Genomic DNA, 18,239 nt, shown 5'->3' on the forward strand with positions numbered 1-18,239 from the left:
AAAATGCTGGACCACGTTAATGCACCTGTAGTAATATTTTATTGTTTTATATAATAAAATATATTATATATTTAACACAAAAACATTTTAATTGTATTCATAATGAGTACTTTTGCTTACTTTGGACCTTACCTTGTACCAAATTTGATATAACAAATTCATTTTTTAGCACATATTTCCTACCTTGTAAAACTCTAGTTAGGTGACATATTGCATTGCATGCCAGGCAGCGTGGTTTATTGCAGTATGTGTTCAAAGTGCATCATGTTTACCTTATCTTTATTGAAGGAGCCAGTCACTCTGTTCCTCAGAGAGCTGAGAGTCCTCTTCACCTTCGTGCCTTTCTCCACCTTCTCTGTACGATCCTCCTCTTCCTCATTCCTTAACAATGGAGCAGAGAAGGAAACATAAATAAAAATTATCTTGTATTTTTTTATTTTTTTTATTTTTAAAGCTCCCATGTCATGGCCATTTCTACTGATCATAATTCCATTGTTGAGGTATACTAAAATAAATGTATATTGTGCAATTTTCCAAACTCTCATTGGTTTCTCATACAGCATCTCTGTATTCACTCTCTGTCCTAAACGGCTTGTTGGAGCTCCGCCCCCCCCCCCCCCCCCTCCCTATGAGCCCAGTGGCCGTCTGCGAGACAGCGAGACACAGCCAAACCCAGCCTGAAACACACACACACCCGCAGCCTGGCTGGGAGTTTGTGTGTGTGCCCAGGCTGAGTTCCGCGGTGTCTCGCTGTCTCGCCGACCCCACACCAGTGAGCCAGCTCACACTGTCCCACTCCTCGCGGGATAACAGGAAAAGCATGACATGGGACCTTTAAAATATGTAATCAAGATATGTCATGAATATTTTTTCAGTGAAATCAACAAACAGGAAATTAGTACATTATACATTTATTTTGATTAGACTTATTTGGATTAGATTAAGTTTACTTAGGGAGAGTTCACATTCAAAATATATTTAGATGTGCCATAAGGCTATTTTTCATCCATAGTCTATGCAGATGTTTCAGGAAATAAAATTGAAAAAACTGATCAAATTAGAAAAATATGAATAAAATTAAAATAATTAAAAGCTCACAATACAGGACATTACTTGCAACAACAAAAAAATCAAAAACATATATATATTGAAAAGCAACAAGACAGCAACAGGTCACAGCAGGAATGGGTGATTTTGATTAAAAGTAATAGTTGCAGTAATTAGAAATGTTATTAGACTTGTTTCATGAACTGAAAACTAAAGGACACATATCATTCAAATCTTTCTACTACAATATTAACTAAAATGTTCAAAAAACACATTATATTCTTTCAAATGAGTTGTTATCTTTAGATACTGTATGTCCCCTTGACTCTGTTGACTATGTTACCATTCCCTGTCATAGAAAACCAATGAAACAGCTCTATACAAATACACAAGACACATAGCAACCAATTATGGAGCATGTTATGATGTGAAATATATTACCTAAATGTCCCCAGCTTTAGTGATAAGTGACCAGTGAACAGGACGGTACTTACTCATTGGAGAGGAACTCGTACCAGGTTACACTTCCTGTAACTTTGGTGTCCAATCTGATGTTCCCCTGCTTCGCTCTGTGGAGGACAATGCCGGTTTCAGCGTGGGGAGAAATGACCAAAAACTGCCAAATATGAACCATAAATAACCAGTAGACACTTTCAAAGCAGCGTCTTACATGTTTTAGCAAATATGTGTTCCTTTAAACTGATGTGTTTCATTCAGTCAAACTTCATTTTGTGCCAGGTGAGGCAAACTACAACCGTTGATATTTAAAAACTGTGGTGACAAACACACCCTTTCACTGGATGATCAAACTGGGTAAGGGCCAAAACAGGCACATGCAAACACACGTGCCAAAAACATGCACACACACACACACACACACACACACACACACACACACACACACACACACACACACACACACACACACACACACACACACACACACACACACACAGTGCTCCCCCTGGATCTGCAGACCTCCCTCTCGTGTTTACTCACCCGTGGTACAGCTTCAGCTCCTGCAGAACTTTCTGTACCATCAGCCTGAGACAAACAACACACTGAGGCTGAGTGTGGGGGAGGAGGAGAGGAGGAGGACAGAGGAGACAAGGGAAGGACAAAGCAGAGGAGATGAGGACAGCAGAGGAAGAGGAGAGTGGGAGAAGAGAGGATGAGGGGAGATGACTAGGACATGAGAGGCGATGAGAGAGGACAAAGAAGGACAGAGTAGAGGAGAGGAGGAAAGACAAAAGGAGAAGAGGACAGAGACAGGGAGGAAAGAAGAGATGAGATGAGAGGAGAAGAGGAGAGGAGAGGAGGAAAGGAGATGAAATAGGAGTATAAGAGGAAAGGAATAAAGGAGATAATAGTATAGGACAGAGAAGAGAAGCGGATACAGAAGAGACAAGGAGACGAGAGGAAACAAGAAGAGACGAGAGGAGAGAGGAAGACAGGTGAGGATGTAAGGATGTAAGGACAAAGTGGAGGAGAGGAGGACAGAGGAGACGAAGGACCGGAAAGGAGAGTATAGGAGAAAGAGGAAGAGAACAGAGGAGAGGCATGGAGTTTAAAGATAAAAAATGAGGAGAGGAGGAAAGACGAAAGGAGATGAGGAATGGATAGAGGAGAGGAAACAAGAGGAGACTTGGATAAATTAGAGGAGACCAGAGGAGAGTAGGCGAGGAAAGGAGGAGGAATCGAGGAGGAGAGTAGAGGGCGAGACTGATAGGAGCTAGGTGTCATACTGTGATTTAGTGAAGAATCCTCCCTTGTCTGCTCCTTCACACACACACACACACCACACACACACACACACACACACACCACACACACACACACACACACACACACACCACACACACACACACACACACACACACACACACACACACACACACTAAGGGGCCATCTAAGGAGCTGGAGGACTGTGGGAGGAGGAGGTTTCAGGCGTATGACATGGAGCAGAGATGTCAGGGGGGGAGTAGGGAAGCCCCCCCCTCCTCCTGGACCAGACTGCAGAGATTTATGACCAGGGAACAGAATGTAAACTATTGTAATGACCAGAGAGAGCTGCAGGTACAATTTACAGACAATTACCGTCTTATTTATGTCTTATTTTGTTTTAAATCTATACTCATAGATCAGGCTTACCTTGAACCAGCTCCTAGGACTGTTACCTCTCTTCTCCTGCTTCTCTTCCTCTATCTCTATGCACTCATGTCCTCTCTCCTTATATGCTCTCATAAATGCATCTTACTAGCTCAGTATCCGGGTCATCACCAGGAGTTGTTGTGTTTTCCTGCCTGACGCTCGCTTTCTTATTTTTTGGCGACACCTGAAAGATTGCCGACATCCTCAATCGATACATCGATCCCAGCCCATGCAGTCAGTCAACAGTCGATGTATCGTTGGGCGAGATACTTGAATGTTTGTTAACTTGTGCAAATGGCACTGCTGTGTATGACTGAGGTGTGGACGGGTGAAAGATGATGCTTTGAGGGGTCGTAAAGACTGGATAAAGCACTATAAGTACAGTGCATTTACCATCCTCCTGGATCCATCCTTTTTCCTATATGTTCTCACTATCAGTTGTGCCATCTGGTTTGTGTTGTTTGTGACAATAAGAAACTCTTTGATTCAGCCTACAATAATACCGTCACCATGTCCTGAACTGTGAATATGAATTGAATTCCTTTATATAATTAGTTTGGACTGAAGCACTCTCTACAGCAGTGGTTCCCAACCTTTTTTCCCAAGAGCCCCCCAAATGACTCCTTATGGAAGTTGCGCACCCCCCCCCCCCCCCCCCCCCACACACACACACACACACACACACACACACACACACACACACACACACACACACACACACACAAGGGGGGGGGGTCACGCAACAGCGGTAATTCAAGTTTAAAAGTCTCAAAATGCTACAACTACTGTCACAAACTGGATGAATGTGAAGTATTTTGTTAAAGGAGGATGAAAGCGTAATCAAGGAGCACTATGGAGTGACTTTGATGGTTATTGGACTCAGGATTAATTCATTTGGATTCCCGCTGTATGAAGAAATGAAAGGACGGCGGAAGTGGAAACAATTCACAAAGGGATTAAACTGTTTAAACACATGCTCAAAGTAAACCGGATTTTGCCGATGTGTTTATGTGGATTTAAAAGTCGTAAATAATCTACAAAATGGAGGAGACCGATCTGATCGGAGCAACTGTGACAAATAATCCAACTGAAACCGGCATGGACAATGACTATGTTTTAAACATGCACTTATCCAGACAAGCCTGGTTTGGACACTTTACGGGCAGAAGAAACATTTCTATTAAAGAAAGAATTAGACATTTCTGTCTTTTTATGCCTTTAATACTAACTTGAATTTTTATTAAAATTAATTAGTCAATTATTTTTTATATTTTATTGTAATGTAGAGACAAGGCTTTTAGTGACAATCATGTATTGCCTTACAATTACAATTATATGTAAAAACCCCCAGGTTGGGAACCACTGCTCTAGGGTGTCCACAGTCAATCCTCAGATTAAATACAACGTTTCATAATTTATTGTCAATATTACTGGCTTCTACTTACTTATGCGTATGCTACATTATAGCGTGCCTGCCTCTTTATTTAAGAATGCCAGATCAACTATTAAAGGGCCCATGTCATGCTTTTCCAGTTATTACCCGTCCCCTTGTGTGTTATGAAGGTTGTTCTGCATGTAAACGGTCTGCAGAGTCACAAACCCTCAAAGTACACCCTGTAGGGAGTAAAACTCTAACACAGAGAAGACCTGTCGATGCTGCCCCAGAAAGCCTCGTTGGACATTTCTCTTTTTCTTCCTGGGTACAGTGACATGCCCATACCCAAATGGACCCATTGTTCCAAGTGGACCAATCCGTGGAGCCGTTACGTTACGTCCGCGTAGCCGTTACATCCGCGTAGCCGTTACATCCGCGTAGCCGTTACATCCGCTTAGCCGTTACGTCCGCGTAGCCGTTACGTCCGCGGAGCCGTTACGTTAAGTCCGTGGATTGGTCCAAATTGACCAATCCGCGGACTTCCTCGCACACACACACACACACTCAATCTTTTCTCAGCTGCAGCTCCGCCGATTTCTTCTCCCTGAGACGGCGGGACGCGGCGAGGCTGTGAGTCGGTGTGTGAGCACGCACACAAACTCCCAGCCAGGCTGCGGGTGTGTGTGTGTGTGTTCGGGCTGGTTTTGGGCTGGGTTTCGCTGTGTCTCGCTGTCTCGCAGGCGGCCACTGGGCTCACAGAGAGGGGGGGGGGGGGGCAGGAGCTCCAACAAGCCGTTTAGGACAGAGAGTGAATACACATACTATACAGAGATGCTGTATGAGAAACCAATGTGAGTTTGGAAAATTGCACAATTTAAATCTATTCTAGTCGACCTCAACAATGGAATTATGATCAGTAGAAATGGCCATGGGACCTTTAAAGGGTCTTTGAACATATTGTCTTTGGTGAATACTTGTCCCTGTTGATGTGCGAAAGATTCCAGACTTGAACTGATAATAAAGTATTATTGAACGTTAAAGAAAATGTATAAGGTGTGTGTGTAACTCAAGTCATATATCGTGCAAACTTACATGTGGCTCTGGCCGTCAGTCCAGTGCAGGTTTTCTTCAGGGTCGAACTCTTCTGCTGCAGGAGATACAAAAGGTCAGATATGATGAAACAGCTGCTGCCTGCAGAGTGTAAAACATGTATCCTAACACACACACACACACACACACACACACACACACACACACACTCACACACACACACACACACACACACACACACACACACACACACTCTGCCCGCCCACCTCCTGCCGCCCTGGCTGCCTGTTTGGATGTCTGCACAACACGGGAGATGTGAGCGGCGCGGGAACACTCGTCCGTGGCCAGGATCTCTGAGCGGGAGTACAGATGTCTGCGGGGAACTCCGCAGGCCTGAGGGCGCGGAGAATAAACACACATCGGCATCACGTGCACAACAGATCTGTTCTACCTCCACTCCCCAACACACAGATACTTATGATGATTACTTTTACTAACAGTGGCATGGTTAGAGCCAGAATTAACTCAGACACTGGGGTACCACACATTATGAAAGTATTTTACTTAAAGGTGGGGTAGGTAATTCACTTCAGAAACACTTTTTGTTATATTCCATGGAATGCTCTTAACATCCCGATAGCAATGAATATCTTAAATGCTTTGACAATAAATACATTAAAAAAAGTCATCTGTGGAAGCCGTGGCGCTGTAAAAAGCACGACCAATCATCTGAGCCGGCCCGGCTAAAGTAACTGGATGGCCTACCTGCCTGTCAGCCTTCCATCTGGGCACAAACTTATCTCGTGCCCTCATTGGTCATGTGCGCGTCATGTGTGTTGGAGGAGGAGCTCTGTGAGGAAGGGGCAGATTTCTTCCGGTTGTGTATTTTCAAATTCTAGCGCACTCGAGCTGGTTTCTCCAAAATTACCTCCCCCACCTTTAAGCAATATATTAAGTTTTTGTATTTTTGAGTCATTTTGAGAGTTTTTTCAAGTTGAAATCTTCTGTTAAAAACGTTATTGATTTAAGATCTGAGGTTGCTCATTGTTTTGCAGCTTGTGAACCGCACTCAAAAACGTCTTATTAGAAGGTTTGAGAGACTTTAAAGCCTTTATTAGTTGGCAATTTATATTAAGGCACTTTTTTATAATTTATAATTGTATTTAACATCCCACAAAGGCTCAGCGTTATTTAGTTTCAAATTTCCAAGTTGTCAATTATCAGCCTTTTCCTATAAAGGAAACATCTAAAAAGAATTTATTATTAAAAAAATTATTTTGGTTCTTATCGTCAACAAATCCCATTTAAAAATACCAACTGCAATTAGGGATTTAACCAAAAATCTTCCTGATGTTTCTAATGTAAGTTTGAACTTTGTGTACTCAGTGTAAGAATATTGGAAAAGAGGCATAATTCAGCTAAACCTAATCTATAAGGCACAATATTGTCCACTATCATTCCTGCATGATATTAGATATTAGATATTAGAGCCATTTCCAATTGGCTATATTTTGGCTATATTTCATATAACATGACAAGAAGCATGTAACTAAATGGTAGCTTTTGATCTACCTTTTCTAAGTAGGTTTAACTAACTAAATGGTAGCTTTGCTGTGTTTTATCCTGCATTGTAAAGTTATTAATAGCTTGCAAAGTTTGCAAAAATACACATTTTTGAACTATCTCAGTAAGTATGGCAAGTTTAAAGGATTTTAGGATGTATGCTTTCAGAGGAAACCATCGTGTATGAAGCTGGAGCTGGAGTTTTGGTCTTGAGTTTTGGTCTTGAGTTTTGGTCTTGAGTTTTGGTCTTGAGTTTTGATCTTGAGTTTTGGTCTTGAGATTTGGTTTTGAGTTTTGGTCTTGAGATTTGGTCTTGAGTTTTGGTCTTGAGATTTGGTCTTGAGTTTTGATCTTGAGTTTTGGTCTTGAGATTTGGTCTTGAGATTTGGTCTTGAGTTTTGATCTTGAGTTTTGGTCTTGAGTTTTGGTCTTGAGATTTGGTCTTGAGATTTGGTCTTGAGTTTTGGTCTTGAGTTTTGATCTTGAGTTTTGGTCTTGTGTTTTGGTCTTGAGTTTTGATCTTAAGTTTTGGTCTTGAGATTTGATCTTGAGTTTTGGTCTTGAGTTTTGGTCTTGAGTTTTGGTCTTGAGATTTGGTCTTGAGATTTGGTCTTGAGTTTTGGTCTTGAGTTTTGATCTTGAGTTTTGGTCTTGTGTTTTGGTCTTGAGTTTTGATCTTGAGTTTTGGTCTTGAGTTTTGATCTTGAGTTTTGGTCTTGTGTTTTGGTCTTGTGTTTTGGTTTTGAGTTTTGATCTTGAGTTTTGGTCTTGAGATTTGGTCTTGAGTTTTGATCTTGAGTTTTGGTCTTGAGATTTGGTCTTGAGTTTTGGTCTTGTGTTTTGGTTTTGAGTTTTGATCTTGAGTTTTGGTCTTGAGATTTGGTCTTGAGTTTTGATCTTGAGTTTTGATCTTGAGTTTTAATCTTGAGTTTTGGTCTTGTGTTTTGGTTTTGAGTTTTGGTCTTGAGTTTTGGTCTTGAGTTTTGGTCTTGAGTTTTGGTCTTGAGTTTTGGTCTTGAGTTTTGGTCTTGAGATTTGGTCTTGAGATTTGGTCTTGAGTTTTGGTCTTGAGTTTTGATCTTGAGTTTTGGTCTTGTGTTTTGGTTTTGAGTTTTGATCTTGAGTTTTGGTCTTGAGATTTGGTCTTGAGATTTGGTCTTGAGATTTGGTCTTGAGTTTTGGTCTTGAGATTTGGTCTTGAGTTTTGATCTTGAGTTTTGGTCTTGTGTTTTGGTTTTGAGATTTGGTCTTGAGTTTTGATCTTGAGTTTTGGTCTTGAGTTTTGGTCTTGAGTTTTGGTCTTGAGTTTTGGTCTTGAGTTTTGGTCTTGAGATTTGGTCTTGAGATTTGGTCTTGAGTTTTGGTCTTGAGATTTGGTCTTGAGTTTTGATCTTGAGTTTTGGTCTTGAGTTTTGATCTTGTGTTTTGGTCTTGAGATTTGGTCTTGAGTTTTGGTCTTGAGTTTTGGTCTTGAGTTTTGGTCTTGAGATTTGGTCTTGAGTTTTGGTCTTGAGATTTGGTCTTGAGTTTTGATCTTGAGTTTTGGTCTTGTGTTTTGGTTTTGAGATTTGGTCTTGAGTTTTGGTTTTGAGTTGTGTTTTCTAGACAGTAATCTGTATAATATGTCACCGTTGTTTGATTACCATGCTGGTGACTCTGGCTCTGGGACAGGGGGCACTCAGACTGCAGTCGTCAGTCTCCTCTCCGGGACCCGAGCCGTATGTTTGCTGCTGTTGGGACGGGATGAAACCTTTCAGTCCTTCCTCCTCTTCCTCATCTTCCTCTCTCTCTCCATCACTGTCCGTGGCCATGGTGTCCAGACTCAGCCTGGCGCACACACACACACACACACACACACACACACACACACACACACACACACACACACACACACACACACACCACACACACACACACACACACACAGACATACACACACACACACACACACACACACACACACACACACACACACACACACACACACACACACATAAGCAAACAAGTATTCTGATCCTTTACTCGTGTAAAAGCACTTATACCACTCTAATAGTCTTTAACAAGTAAAAGTCCTGCATTCCTGTTAAAATATGTGTGTATCGTCAGGAACATTTACTAAAATGATTCAAAGTAAAAGTAGTTATTTCATAAATTACCTTTGTTAGTGTACTAGTAGACATTGTGTTATTCGATTATTAATTTCTCAATTAATACAAATGTTTCCCCGTAAATATAGTTAAAATAGTGAGAAATAAAATGAAAATGGAATTACCTAGAGCTCAAGGTGACAACTTCATAAGGAAAAGCAGTTTTAAAAAAAAATGTTGCATGAAAATAGCTTAAACTAACTAAAGCTGTAACATTAGGGCAGAATATAGTCCACTGAAATTTAGTGTATGAAAATAAATTACTCAAGTCAAGTACAAGTATCTCAAAAACAAAACAACCATTTGAGCAGGACTCTGTGTCCTGAGCTTGTTCTTGTGTTGTTTTTCGGTGGTATTTTAGTGCACCATATATTCACATGACAAAATAGCCTCTACTTCATTTTTGAAGAAGCTGTGGTAAGACACCATCTCCACCACGAGCCACACTGAGCTCAGCTAGATGACAGCAACAGGGTTATTACAATAATCTATGTGAATTTTTTTACTTTGCAGGTAAAGCTTATGTCAGACTTCATATAACGTGATATTTTACAGCAGTCTGCAACAACATTCATATTTTCAGTTCGCTTCAAGAAGTTAAATCACTTTTTTTGTTAACTACTGAAACTACAAACTACAATTTCGGGCCTAAAAAGAACCTCATTATTTTGATTATCTTTATACTACTAATGCTATTGTATTGTGAATAAAACCCCCTTTGAGCAACCCAGACCCATGTGTCTTTCAATTTAAGCTGAATAATTTATTTTAGTGGGTATATAAAAACGTTTTGTATAACTGTGAACACTGTAGTGATTGAGCTAAACTCAATTAAGTGCTTTTTTATCTAGGATGTCACTTTTTTTATTAGATTTTGTTATTATTTGTTGGTGTTTTTGTCACATTTTCAATGTCTACAACCTAGTTTTGAGTCCTTTTCCAAGCAGCTTTGTGTAACAAACAAGATCTCTCTCTTTTTTAAAAAAAACATGACTTTTTTACGCATCTTCCCCAACAATGATCATAAATCAAGTGCAGCTTTTGTGCAATTATATAGATTTTTTACGAGATTGGTTCTTCTAATTCTTTCCATCCTTTCCAAACATCCACCTCACCTCCTCCCCAAGGTAATGGGGGACATGGGGACCCCCAAGCTGTGCCTCCGAGACGTGGACATGGACCGGACCAGAATAGGGAAGCTGTCCTCGTCCAGCTCTCCGTCTAAACCCACACCGCCCTGCTCCTTCTCTTCCTGCGATCCCGTTATCCCTTTAGCCGTCTCCATCGACCCCGGCAGTCTGTTCAGATTAATGGTCAGGCTCAGTCCTACTGCAGGACCCGAGGACTCATCGCTGTCAATGATGCAGCCTGGGTGTAACTTCGGCCTCAACTGAGTGACCACAAAGTTCTGATGTGGCTCCTCTGCAGGGTGGATGTAGAAGGGGGAAGATGGTGCATTGACTCGATGAGAATGTGTGCTCAGAGAAGTGTGTGTAGGCTGTTTGGTGTCTGTGTTTAGAGACACCTGCAGGCTGAGAGGTAGGGGGTTTCTCTCTGTGGGTGCAGTAAAAGAAGCCGGTATCCCTCCCTCCAGGTCTTTAAAGTACTCTGAATCTTTGAGAGAATAGCTGAGGTCCAGCAGGTCCTCCACACTGCTGCTCAACTCAGCACAGGGGCAGTCGTAGTCGCTCACTACTGAACACGCATCCTGTATAAGCAGAAAGGACGGAGCCAGGAAAGATTTAAAAACAGTGGAGACATGGAGAAAAATAATTGACATGTAGATGAGATACATATATTCCAAACATCAATGCAACATTTTAAAAAGTATGTCTTTAGAAATGCTATCAGCTTCTTAAGGGTGTGCTTAGAAAAAGCACTTTCATCAGAACAACAATAAGTTGCTCACAATGACATTTATATCATCGCAAATGTTAACCAAAATTAATCAAAATTCCAGCAAACTACACGTTTCACATGCTTCCTTTGATTCGCTTTGTGCTTCAATGCCATCAGATTAGTCAGTCAGTCCGTCAATATTAAAAAGCATGGTCCAAAGACTAGATTACACATTTAACATATTCCTCATATAAACAAAATAGTGCTAACACCTTGTCGCTTCTTCACGGTGAAAATAAAAATGTTTTCTTTAGGTTTACACAAATAGATTTTTCACAAAAAACAAACAATGTGTCTTAATAAAAAAGGAATTGGTTAGTCAGTAGATTATGGACAGGGTGCAAAAGTACCTTTTTTTGTTTGTTAACCAGACAAATGACTAATGAAAGTTCAAATCAAACTTTAGCAGACACTTCATTTATTAATGATTTTTTTGGCTGGTATGTGCCCGCATATCTACTACCCAGTTGCATCTTTAACCGACATTTGGCTCCTACGTGGTGTTTTTTTTCGAGCCCTGGTTCTGAAGATCTATTCATCTCCAGCCAGAAAGATAGCATGACTCATAACGCAAAGAATATAAACAAATAATGAGCTTTACCTTGTCTTTTTTGGAGCTCCCAAAGAAGGCATCTTCAGCGATGGAGGGGGGGGACAGTGAGGAGGAGGACCCCGTCCCGAAGGGGGCCTGAGGCGGGACACTGAGAGAGGCACTTGGAGACCCACAGGGTGCAATGCATGGTTTACACTCTGACGCTGAAAGATAATCAATAATTGAGTTATACACACTCGCAAATTCAAGAACTTCAACAGTACCATAAAGAAAACACACAATGAAAGGAAGACGTTTCTGATTTCAGCTGCAAAATACCAGTGTCATAAATTAATGGGATATTGTACACAATTATTGACACAATAATATTGACAAGCTAAACTTTACAAGGCTCTGAGGTGTATTTAAAAGCAATAAAAACAGAATAAAGGCATATGCCAAAAAGATTGAATACTTTGAAAAAAGCCATTATTCATAATGAACTTTTTTACTAGTATTACAAGTATCTAAAGACCGTAGTTCTACTTTTGCTTTAATATCATAGCTTCTTCCACCTCTGCAGACAGACACAGTGAAGATATATTTCTATTGTATTAATAATATCTCACTCGGGGCAGCAGGGAGTATTTGTTCGTGTCTGAATCGCTCTCGTTTTTAAGTGTAAACTCAGACACTGGGACTCTGCTTGATGCTGTCCTGTGTTGCTGCTGTAGCCTTTTATGGTTGGCCTCATATATCTGCTAATACATCACACAGGGATGCAACAGCAGTGTGTGTGTGTGTGTGTGTGTGTGTGTGTGTGTGTGTGTGTGTGTGTGTGTGTGTGTGTGTGTGTGTGGTGTGTGTGTGTGTGTGTGTGTGTGTGTGTGTGTGTTGTGTAAGTGTGTAAGTGTGTAAGTGTGTAAGTGTGTGTGTCCATAATTGTTTTGGCACTGTCATAGTCAGCTGTTTTCCCCACAATGGCTCCACATAACAAGGGGTGGTCTGGAAATTAATGTCTGAACTACCGACTAATAAATCACCAAATTACATTAGCACTTTGCCTTACATTTATTATAATTTGACACTGAAAATGTACTCAATATTAGACTTAATATACTTTATATAATGTTTTATTTCCCTATTTAATATTGTTCCTCTTTTCTTCACATTTTAATATCACAACTGTACCCTCTCTCTACACATTACTTCAAATTAAAGATCTATAGAAGATGTCATATTTTGCAAGAATTGTAAATCTTTGAAAGAAAGTTTTGATTTAGTGTTATACTCATAATTGACATGACATTGCTGGACAAATGCCCCAAAACAAAATAACTATGATACTCAATCTCCAAAACAAACAATATCTGCGATAAATACTTACAAATCTTCGTTTTAAAGGTGAACATTGGAGGGCGTAGCTACGAGCTAACCACTAACATTAGCTTAGCTTGTAGCTATCTCTGATCATTTAAGATCCAGATAACGACTTAAATTCTTTATCCAGTTAAAATAAAAAGTTATTAGAAAATAAAGACAACATGTGGCTCAAAACTTCATAAAAAGTAATTGTATGACAGCTTCTGGAAGACGAACTCTGACGCTTTTATCCAAGGTCCAAGTCTCTCTAGTAGCAAGGAGCTAAAGCTAGCTGCAGCAGCATTAGCATATGGCCATATTCCAATAATATGTAGATAGTAAAGTGGATTTTATATCATATTTTCAGTTTTTTAACATGCCCGTATTAATATTTAAAATGCATTAAATCACTTTATGTAATGTCAAAAAGGGATCAAAAGCCATTATAGGACAACAGACGCACAGTTGCTGTATCTTGATTGAAATTACACATTTTTCTGGACATTTTTGGGATAATATCAGTAGGCCAGACAACTCAAGAAAATATATCACATAGTCCTTTTTAGATTAATGTGGAAATGTAACATATTATACCTTTAAATCTATATAAATAGACTGACATGTTTTAAGCATAGGCTTTAAGTCAATAATGTCCCAAGTTAAGACTGACAAGACCAAATAAACCGTTATCTCAATTACAATTTCACATTTCTCCTGTTTTTAAATAGTTGTACATATTTTAGATAATGTAATTATCTCAATTCAACAACATACATGACAAAGTGTTAGAAATTACAATCAATGTTTTGATGGCATAAAGTACCTTAAACATACCGTCAGTTTAAATGCTGTTTTATACTGAAAAACCAGAAGTTCTCGTGCACAACTTTATACAGTCTATGGCAGTGGTTCCCAAACGGTGTGCCGTGAGGCAAGTCCGGGTGTGCCGTGGGATTTTGTGACAACCATACGTTATTATTGCAATATACAACTACACAAAAATAATTATTTTTTAATTTACTATATCAGTACTTTGTAGGTTTATATGTACGTAATCTGCGCGATTTGCGCGTCCACATCTCAACGTGCAGTGCTGCATAAACATGGCTGAGTCAGCGATAACTTTCGAGGGGTGGAGGTATGCCCATTATTTTGAGTTCGTCCGAAGAATAGACAGGAATGTACGGTGGCCCTGAAGTGCAAGACACCACAGCATTTCAGAAAACACTATAGCATTTCACAAAACGCTACAGCATTTCAGAAAACACCACAGCATTTCACAAAACGCTACAGCATTTCAGAAAACACCACAGCATTTCACCGGTTGTTGCCTGTTTTGTTGAATGACAAATACACACTACCGCCGCCTGCTGGTAAGGAAAGTTATTGCCACTCACGCATGCGCAGTTCGTACGTGCTCGGCGAGTAAAGTAACGAGTTACTTTATGTAGATAGTAACGAAGTAGTGTAATATATTACTTTTAAAAAAAAAAGTAATATGTAATATATTACATTTTTTTTAGTAACGACCCCATCTCTGGAGTTGGCGTTCTCTACTCTGGTTTACATGAAGAACAACAGGAGGTCACGGCTCTCTGTTGAACAGGACTTGCGAGTGGCCCTCCTCAGTGCCACCAAGGATTAAAAAATGCTGCGCGCCCCGACAGGCACATGTATCTCACTAATTTGTAAGTCGGCAAAATATTTACAATAGCACATGTTTCAATGCTGATTGCTGAAATGTTACATTTATCATTTGTAGTTCAGGACCATGAACAATGCAGCTTCCTTGCATTGACAGTTCTCTGTGCTGAATTTCTGCTGAGTTTGCTTTGCCTCATTTTTAATGTTGTGACCTGTCTGGTTTAAATGAGTGTGTTGCTGCTTTGATGAAGCCTAATTTGATAAAGTTTCAAATTAATTTCTAAAATATTTCGTTAATAAATATTTCATGAGTAATATAGTTGTCTTTGTCACATTTTATTTGGCATTAGTAAATAATTATGCACATTTACAGATATTTTACATGATATGATTGATAACACCTGTTATAAGGGCTATTTTTGCACAATAGGTGTGCCTTGAGATTTGTACTTGTCCTTTGGTGTGCCTTGGGCACAAAAAGTTTGGGAACCATAGACTCTATGGTGCACAACCAGTTGTTAAGCTTTTATTCTGAAAATCCTTCATCTCCGGTTAGCATTTAGCATGTGGCTAAAATACCATTTACTATATAGGTGAATTTAGTAGCGATATGACACGGAGTGTTGCACACCGAAACCTACTGATTTCAACACTACAACTATAGACGTCGAGATATTATTATTGCTGGATATTAAATGAAGGTACAGTTTATTTGAATACGTTTGTTTACAGACGTGGGTAGCATGAGACAACATCCGGAACGACCGGAAATGATACCAGCCGTGAGGTATTTCCTGTATTTTTGGAGTATTGATTACAGCGTTTAAAATGTATTAAATGAAAAGTCATGAAAGAGATAAGGAGGAGAAAAGGCGTGTTTAGTTATATATTTAATGTACAATGTCTGAATCCTCTGTTATGCGCAACAACGAACATTGGAGACGTGGAGGGCCGGCCCCCAGCAGCGCCAACCGGCACACGGGGAGGAGCCAGCAGAGGATATTTAACAGATGAAAAAGTGGTTCTCGCTCTCTTCCCTTTGCTCACGAGAGCCAGAACACAGCTGTTTTTCTGACTGAACAATATTCTGCTTGTAACATTTACCGCGCCTTTTTTAAAATTAAAGTACCCATTTGAACCTTCTAAGAGACTCCATTAGTCTCCTTTTTAAAGCTTATCTCCTGGACGCGAGAATAACGAACAAAGCATAACAAAAGGTCTACTGACTTTATGGTTTAAATGTGGAAATGTTAAATATTATACTTTTAAATCTATATACATAGGCTTCTTCTAATCTATATAGTCAGTACGTTTACACACAATTCTCTATGATAAAAGAAAATGACATATGTGTGTGCCACGGTATGTTTGTGTTAGCTGTGTAAAAATAGGAAGGCCTTTGAGCAAATGTCAAAAGAAGGAAATGAGGGCACATGTTCACCACAAAGCGTACATATGATACACACACACATCTACATGACAATTACAAGAGGAACCTGGGCATCATATGATAGGTCAGTTGATTAGTACAATGACAGGCCCATGACAAAGTAGGCCTACACATATTTAATGAAGTTTTCAACAGAGACAGAAGTTCAATAAACACCTTTTTATGTAGTGTTAAGGTCTTTCCGAATATAAAATAAAACACACACACTGAGCTCATATATTCTCAGCTACAAAATAAGCAAATGACAAGATAAAAATCACACTTGTAAGTCATGTAAGAAAAATATATTGTTCAAATAAAAGTGTTTGGATTAAGGTCACGGTGACGGTGCAAGTGTGTGTGTGCGTGCGTGCTTCCGTGTGTGTGTGTGTGTGTGTGACAGCAGGTGAAAACAGAACACAGAGGCTGTTAGATCTGAGGTCGTATAACACATCAAAACAACTGTCATCTCACAGATCGTCTTTGATCAGAAATTCGTCCGACTACAGTTTCAAAGCACCGAGCTTGGCTGAAGCAAAATGGAAACATCCTACACTGCTCCTTCACGTCTAAGAAATATGATAATCCACTGAAGATAACAGCATGGCGACTAACAGCATGACATAATTCAAGCTCTGCATATTATAGAGAAAGAACAACAATATACGTTTCGTTTGCAAAAAAGCTACATTTTCCAGTTGTTTTTCAGACTTTCTTAATGGATGTACTTTAAAAAACACTGGATTTAAGCTTTAGATGTTACAGTGGTACAAAAATGATCATTCTGCAATGCACAATAAAACATGTTTTTTAGAGATACATGAGTACATTTGTGCATTTTCACATCTTTTACACAGGAATGGAATATAATTGCATTTTGAAAGCTAATACTATTTATCTGACAGCTTAGTTATTTATAGATTCAGACAACTTGCTTATACAGAATATAAATGAACTAATAAATGAACAAATTGACATCAAATTGAGGTTAGCTATGCTTCAGCCCTCCCGCTTCTACTAATTTTGTTCATTTGTGTGAATTATACGTTTTTGTATGATTTTAGTAGAATAAATAAAATAAATAAATTTAAAAAAAGGTTGAGATGTCCAGCAGCAGTGTACAAAGAAATTACAATTATCACCACCTTTACTAGCAGTGATAGACACATTTAAGCATCAATAACCTAGTAATTTATAAAAATATGATTCTGATTTTCTTTAAGATACTTGTGTATAAGTTGATGCCAAACTTTGGTACTTTTGCTTAGGTAAGATTTTGAAATTCGTACTTTTACTAGATGAGTATTTTTACAGTTCAGTAGTGCAAGATAACTTCTTCTGCCACTGCTTAAAGAATGCACCAGGCTTTGAAATGACTAACTATACTTTCACAGCAGCCATTGTTTACCACAAGCCCCAAATCAGATAAAAACTGTTAGACAACAGCAGATAAAAAGATTGCATCCAGACCACTTCCTCCACTACCTGTCTTTTCGACTCAATATTTCCTCTCCAAAACACGAGGAGTAATCTGAATATAAAGCACTACCTCTCTTGAAGGACCATCTCTTCATCCAGAGTTTGGAGAAGGAGGGCCAGGAGTGGTTGAGAGGAGAGTCCGCCATACGAGCAGCGCAGTGGGGAGGCCAGCAGGAACTGGAGCTCCTCACATGGAGCACCCAGCGAGAGGAGGGGAGGGGAGGGAGGAGGAGGAGGGAGGGAGGAGGAGAGAGGGAGAGTCCAAGGGAAGCAGTAAGGAGCGTCTGGTTGGGGATTACCTCCCGAGAGACAGAACAAAGAGCAGCACAGCAAATGAATAAAGACGTGACAGAGGGAAGAGAAAAGGAGGAGTGATGGTGTTTCGTTTCCCGAGTCAAGACAGGCAAGTCCTCAGTCAAGCCCCAATTCAATCCCCAAGTCAAGACTGACAAGTTCCAAATCAAGTCCAAAGTACAGTAAGACAAGTTCAAAGTCAAATCCAAAGTCAATTTCCAAGTCAAGCCTAATACGTTCCAAGTCAAGACTGGCCAGTCCCAAGTC

The 18,239-nt window shown here is 39.8% G+C and overlaps 1 protein-coding gene across 1 annotated transcript in view; it reads right to left on the minus strand.

The window, feature by feature from the left end:
- The window catches only part of LOC117547211 (rho guanine nucleotide exchange factor 18-like), a gene marked incomplete in the record, with an annotated part of 70,433 nt that extends 52,609 nt beyond the window's left edge, over positions 1-17,824 (minus strand). Inside the window, 9 exon segments of the mRNA XM_034217783.1 lie at positions 273-381; positions 1,542-1,616; positions 2,047-2,091; positions 5,666-5,720; positions 5,890-6,016; positions 8,830-9,013; positions 10,449-11,041; positions 11,834-11,988; positions 17,749-17,824. Coding sequence (XP_034073674.1) covers positions 273-381; positions 1,542-1,616; positions 2,047-2,091; positions 5,666-5,720; positions 5,890-6,016; positions 8,830-9,013; positions 10,449-11,041; positions 11,834-11,988; positions 17,749-17,824 — 1,419 coding nt within the window.
- Between the last annotated feature and the right edge of the window lie 415 nt (positions 17,825-18,239).

This window comes from Gymnodraco acuticeps, unplaced genomic scaffold, assembly GCF_902827175.1.
Source record: "Gymnodraco acuticeps unplaced genomic scaffold, fGymAcu1.1, whole genome shotgun sequence".
Classification (NCBI taxonomy): Eukaryota; Metazoa; Chordata; class Actinopteri; order Perciformes; family Bathydraconidae; genus Gymnodraco; species Gymnodraco acuticeps.